This window comes from Arachis stenosperma, chromosome 7 (assembly GCF_014773155.1).
Source record: "Arachis stenosperma cultivar V10309 chromosome 7, arast.V10309.gnm1.PFL2, whole genome shotgun sequence".
Taxonomy (NCBI): domain Eukaryota; kingdom Viridiplantae; phylum Streptophyta; class Magnoliopsida; order Fabales; family Fabaceae; genus Arachis; species Arachis stenosperma.
The window spans coordinates 85326695-85333279 of NC_080383.1; the positions used below are offsets into that span (position 1 = coordinate 85326695).

Consider the following 6585-nt stretch of genomic DNA (forward strand, 5'->3'; position numbering starts at 1 on the left):
TAGGGCACATCAGATCTCTCCTGCGAAATGTACTTCTTCTTCCAAACCCTTAGTGAAAAAATTTGTTCACTTCCACGTAGATAGGATTTTGGAGGGTTAGAGTGTCACGTAGGGTCGGATAACCACAAAACAAGTGCATATCCAAGACAGGGTACTTTTGTCACACGGAAGGCATCTTGCGTGAGTACAAGTTCAGTTCGATTTAATATGGGTACATATGTCAACATTTTCATCTTTTATGGGTATAAATGGTTATTTATTCTTAATATTTTTTTTAAACAAATCAACTAATACTTGAATATTAAAATAATTTAAAATTTAAAATAATAAAAACATACAAAAGTAAAAAGAATATTTAGAATATGAAGTTTAAAATTTAAGAATTTAAAATTTAAGGTTTGAAATTTAAGCTTAGAATTTAAGGTAATCGATGAGAACGACAATAGTGGTTGGAGGTAAGCGTGGTGGCTGCTGCTAGGGCTGAAAGTGAGTCAAGTCACCTCATGAGTTAGCTTGAGCTTGACTCGTTAATAGTTCGATAAGCTGAACTCGTGAGTTGGTGAGCCGAGTTTAAGCTTGGAATTGAGCTCATAAATTAAATGAGTCGAGTTTGAGTTTGAATAAGCTTAGCTCATAAGTTGGCTCGATAATATATATAATATTAAAAGTATAGATTAAATACATATAAGATATGCGTATTAATAATTTAATATATATATATATATATATATATATATATATATATATAATAGTAATATATAATTTTACATATATTAATATTTTAAATTATCTTAAATTTTATAGTCATTTTTTATATATAATTTTGATGTAGGACATAAAAAAAATTATAATTGTAGAGTATAAAATTTATAATTTTATAATATTTTTTAATATATATATATATATATATATAAGTTATAATTTATTGATATAGAATTATAGATTATGTTCCTATTATTTGAGTTAGTTCGTAAGCCGAGTTTGAGCTTACGAAATAGGCTCGATTGTTAATAAGTTGAGTCGTAAGCCAATCTTAATTTTCGTGAGTCGAGCTTGAGTTTGCTCTAACTCGGCTCACTTTCAGCTCTAGCTGCTGCTAAGTGGATGAAATTGTGTTATTTGACCGTTAGAAAAAAAGAGAAGTGGGAAGAAATAAAGAGAAATTAATAAAAATTGAGATTTTTATTTTCAATTTTTCGTTTTATTAGATTTATTTTACTTGCATAATATTTATTCTCTGTAATGTTGAGAATTTTTTTAATAGATTGGTGTTATCCTCTAAAATAATCTATTATATATGTTGTACTAAACTCTAAGAATGACATTATTTTAATTTTTTAAATTCAATAAAATAACAAAATGGCAATGCCATTTAGTTCTTTAATAATTTTTAAAATTCAAAAAAATATTTTTTAATAGAAACATCAATGACGTTATTTAAATTAATTAAAAAATTTTAGACAAAATCTTTGAAAAAGTAATAAAAAAAGTTTCATAACAAAGTAAAAATTACTTAAAACCAAATAACTTAGTGTAACACACATTTTTTTTTATCAATATTTAAAAGAAATAAATAAGTCTCTAACTTTTTAATTCGAAAATAATTTTTGACTAATTGAAATTACAAAAACATCATTGACATTTTAAATTACGAGACATTTAAGTCTTTTCGTCTAAAATATATAAGAATAATTCGGTCTTTAAAAAAAATTTAGATGTCTTACATTTTAAAAAGTGAGGAATATTTTTTTATTTTTAATTGGTCGAAAACTTATTTATCTTCGAAATAAAAAGTCAAGGACTTATTTATCATTTAGAGAAAGTTTATAGAACTAGCAATTTTATTAAAATCTAGCCAGTACTTAACCAAGAAAAATAAGTAATTCTATACTATTAGATATAATCTTACACTATTAAAAATACTAATAATACTAATTAATAATCACAAATTATTAATTTAAAAAAGCTGACCCTAAAACTCTTCTATTATTTATTTTAAAAAAAATTACTCCAATGTTGGATGTGGGTTTATTAGGTCTCTAGCATGGTCGAATCAGAATATAAATTTGGATTTGGATTACATAGTTAAAATTGAAATTCATTTTAAGTGTTAAAAGATAAAATTAAATTAAATGTCAATAGTATTTTTAAAATATTTAAAATATTTTAGAAAAAAAAATAGTTTACCCAAAATAAAAAAAAAAAAATAAAAGAGAAAAAGGTGCATACCAAATGCCCGAGCGTGTGCGCCGTAGAAATCAAGCTTGATTTTGGGTTTACAAAATTCTATTCTCGTGGCAGCTCATCTCGCACTCGCACCATCCATAATCATTTTCATTATCATCATCAGCTACTATTTCAGGTTTGATTCATCATTCATTCTATTTCCCTTTTAGTTACCGCTACCCATTAGTTTACTTTCCAGCATAGATCATCCCCCTTTTCCGTTTGATGATCAAAGCTTTGGAGGTGTTTGTAGGGCTATGAAATTCTTTCATTAGAAGTCTCTTTTGATTTGCATGCTTTAATTTTGAAGAGCGAACCCTTCATTCATCAGTGATGGACACAACAACAACGACTAACTGGAGGGATCAACTGCAGCCTGAAACCCGCCAAATCATTCTCAACAATATGTAAGCTTTAGGGTTTGTTTTCTTTTCTATGTTGCAATGCTTTTTTGTGTCTTCTCCTCAATTCATGCTGCTATCCTTCAATTTCACAGAATGGGCAAGTTAAAGTTCTGTCATCTTCCTGGGGATGTTGATGAAGACCTTGAACTTCAAAAAGTTGCTCATAGTATTGAGCAGAAAAGTTATGGTGGTGCTACAACCCCGGTAGGCTCATAATTTGATTGCCCCTTTTTATTCACCCTTTTGCTTTTATTCTAATTTCTTTTGTTCTGCTTAACTTCAGGCTGATTATTTTGAGAAAATAGCTTCGAAGATTCTTTTGTTGGAGAGTAAGTTTCAGAACATTGCTTTCTACTTCTATGTCGAGTTCAATTACGGCTAATACTATGGAGAATAGTGAAGTTGGGTGAAGAGCGAAGACTGTTCTTTTTATTATAGGAAAAAATATTGAAAAATATAAGATATTATGTGCATGTAGTCAGTCATGCACATTTCCAAAAAACTTAAGTATAATCTTAGCCCTTCATCCTATTTCAGTCTTCACGAAAGAAATTCTCTTCAGTTACTAGGCACTAGCACTAGCCCATTTCAGTTTTTTGGAGGATTCTTCATCTTCAATTTTTCTTGTTTTATTCTATTTTATAACGTATCGTGTAAATGCTGCATACCCGTTTTGACCATCAACATCTTTTGCACAAAGATTTGACTGGTATGCTAAATTTTGTTCGTTTTTGCATAGATTAATTTACAAAATAGTGAGTCTTTACTTTCATGTCCATGGCAAATACATGAGTCTGTTGATTATCTGGATACTGTTTCGTTCACATGGTTCTAGTGGTTTAAATTGTTATCCTCCCCCCCCCCCCCCCCCCCCCCCCCTCTTTTACAGTTTGGAATGATTTACATGTATAATTTGTACCTCAGATATTGTAAATTTACTTATACCATTAACTGGAATCTATTCATGTTGGTCATCCCTTTACAGAAGCAAGAGAAAGAGAATGGAGATATCAGCTTCGCCCTGATTGCCGACAAAGAATTGTCAACAAAATGTAAATTTCATCTTATGTTGTATCCAGTAATCCGATAGCCTTTGTTTTGCCTGCATTTGCACATCAAAAGAAAAAGTAGTCATAAATCATATTTCCATGAGGTTTGTCATGTGGAACTACTTGATCACAAAGCATGCACTTTAGTTGAGGAAGTGAAGAAGTTATAAAGCACTATAGATTATAATCAACCAGCTGATAAACAATAAGGAAGACAAATATTTGCTAAAATATACAATATTTCCTTAACTTTGGATTGTTTTGCTGAAGGTTTGCTTCTGCAATCCTGTAGATATTGCATGAAATAAGCAGCTACTTTAGGATAAGATTATGCATTCGGCTTCTATTTGGTCTAAAGCACTTGATCTTTTAAAAGAGATGTCCATTATTCCTTTAAGAGAAATGCTAGGGGGCCATAAAAATTTATTGTTTTTGGCCATCACTTAGTCATCAACTCAATTCCTTTAGTCTAGTTTCTTTAGTCTAGTAATCTAACAACATATTTTATCTCATACTTTTAAACATTGATGGCTAAGTGATGGAGAAAAATAACAAATTTTGATGGTCCTCTAGCATTCCTCTTTCTTTAATGGTTATGGTTTGGGTGGCTTTGTTACATCAATTTATTCTGTTCCTTATATGTGTTTTCTTTTCTTTAACTTTTAGGAGGATTTATTATCCTCTGTTCCCTTTGTATTTTTCTTCCCTTTCCCTGAATAGGTCTTCTAGTGAAAACTGTAACACTAATAAACTATATAAAATTCTAGTTTGATAGATCACAAAGTATTGTTAAATCTTCATTCTCGTTTGAGTTTTGACATACCAATATTCTATGTTTTGTAACCTATACTGACCGTTGAGGATAACAATCTTACCAATTCATTCATAATCTCTATATGAGCTTTAGCAAGCTAGCGCTGCTCCTAGTCTATAGTGGATGACGAGCATGTTTCATTGATTTTTTGACAATCATGTTCTCTCCTTTGTGGATCTTAAAGTATAAGTCACTTTGATCTAACTATGAAGCTACTCTGGTTTTCTTTCAGAACGGAAACGTTAAGAAGACATCTTCCTGTTAGTGGCCCGGAGGGATCACAAGAACTTTGGAAGATTGCCCGAAGGTTTGAGGAGAAGATTTTCATAGCTGCAACCAGCCAGGTATATACTTACTAGTATCAGTGGCCTCATAAGTTGCCTGTTTTTGTTTATCGTTACCTATGCAAACACAGATATTGATAATGGAAGATTGATTGGCTGTGGTATCACCTTATTTCAGAGTGATTACCTTAGAAAAATATCTTTAAAGATGCTTACAATGGAGACTACATCCCAGGGACGCCATGGACAACTATCAAATCAGATTGGCCTTAACAATGAACCTGCCAATCCAGGTAATTGATCTCTTCGGAGGACAATAACTCTTGTTGCATGTAAACTCGTTGAGTAATGCTAGGAAACCAACTTGTTTTGGCCAACATCAGCCAACTTTTCTTTAACTTTTTTGTTTATCTTAAATTCTAGATCCTAAATCATAAACTCTTAACCCTAAATACTAAATTATAAATCTAAATACTAAAGTTAACTAATTTGGCTAACTAAAAGTTGGTTCCCTATATTTTCTCAAATTGGGTTAATATTTCATGTTTTTCCTTCACTAGTTGATACAAACCCGAGGCAGCATGGGAGCAGAAACAGGAGAATGCCAGCATGGACCGATGACTATCACATGGGCTAGAAGTTGAAGTGATTGTCAGTTATAACGGTTAAAGTAGTTTTATCCTGTGACTGGTTCAACTGTTTTGAACACCTGTTAGATTGATATTTTTGGTCATACTAAGTTTTTGTCAAGGGCCACCAAGTGTTTTGTGTTTAGAAATCCAGCTCTAGACACCAATGCTAATACTATCCTTGCTCTCTTATCTTCCAATGAAAATTCATCCTCTTGATTGAATATTATTTTGACTTGATTCTTATGCAAACTATTGTCTAAATAGTTGTTCCTTTACTAAGTGTTTCTGATTTTCGATTGTGAATAGGGTTTGGGATGCAGCAGTGACTCGTCTTCACAAACAGCTCCAATGCGATGGAATGTTCGTAATGGACCATGTGCCTGTTTCAGACTTTGATGTACATATATCAGTAGTTCAGTACTCTTTTAGCATGTTATGTGGGTTTTCATTTTTCTTTTTTCTCCCTTTACATACATACAGAATATATCTAACAGTCAACACTATGATTGTTAAATAATCTTTTTCATTATTACAGTCACAGATTTGATAAATAAGACGAACTTAAAGAAAAAACCCTAGATTTGGTCATAAGAAATACTATAAGGATTGTGAAATTTAAAACAGGTAAAGTGTAACTGTTATTAATATTTGTGAAATATTTTAAAATTATTCTTAATATTTAATTTAACCGAATTTTATCTATAATATTTAAAATTAGTTTTACTTTTATTTCTAACGTAATATATTAAAATCATTAATAGAATATGCTTTGTTAAAATTTTAGCTGCAATTTCACTCAATGAGTCTGCTTTTTTAATCGTGTAGAATTAAGATTGAGGGTCTAATTTAACCTCAAAAGCCCGTTCGGGTATTACACACTTGTAAACTATGTAGAGATTTTATTTTTGAGACATGAAAATTTTTTTCAAAGCGAGAGATTAAAACAATACGTGGAGTGTTTACAAGAAACAATCACAAACAAAACACAACAAAAGCAAAACTCAAAAAAAAAAAAAAAAAAAAAAAACAGAATATAAGTTGAAAAATGAATTCACGGTGTATCGCACAATACATGTTCATTGTGTGTCCTATCCAGCAGCAAACTTGAGCTAACCAATCAATAATCCAACTTTCGTATGCAGATCATACACCACACATAGTGATAGAGCTAATGGA

General features: G+C 30.7%; 1 protein-coding gene across 7 annotated transcripts; it reads left to right on the forward strand.

The window, feature by feature from the left end:
- The first annotated feature begins 2252 nt into the window (after nucleotides 1-2252).
- On the forward strand, nucleotides 2253-6007 carry LOC130942218 (mediator of RNA polymerase II transcription subunit 15a-like). 7 transcript variants are annotated; one of them, XM_057870924.1, is made up of 9 exons: nucleotides 2253-2362; nucleotides 2537-2633; nucleotides 2723-2834; nucleotides 2914-2959; nucleotides 3616-3682; nucleotides 4726-4837; nucleotides 4956-5070; nucleotides 5338-5441; nucleotides 5716-5999. In XM_057870924.1, the coding sequence occupies exons 2-8, from the start codon at nucleotides 2560-2562 to the stop codon at nucleotides 5412-5414; spliced, it is 603 nt and encodes a 200-aa protein (XP_057726907.1). In that variant the 5' UTR covers nucleotides 2253-2362; nucleotides 2537-2559; the 3' UTR covers nucleotides 5415-5441; nucleotides 5716-5999. The 7 variants fall into 7 exon arrangements, with proteins under 7 accessions (XP_057726907.1, XP_057726908.1, XP_057726905.1 ...); XM_057870925.1 differs by having other exon boundaries at nucleotides 5338-5432; XM_057870922.1 differs by having other exon boundaries at nucleotides 5338-5447; nucleotides 5716-5998.
- Nucleotides 6008-6585: the final 578 nt, after the last annotated feature.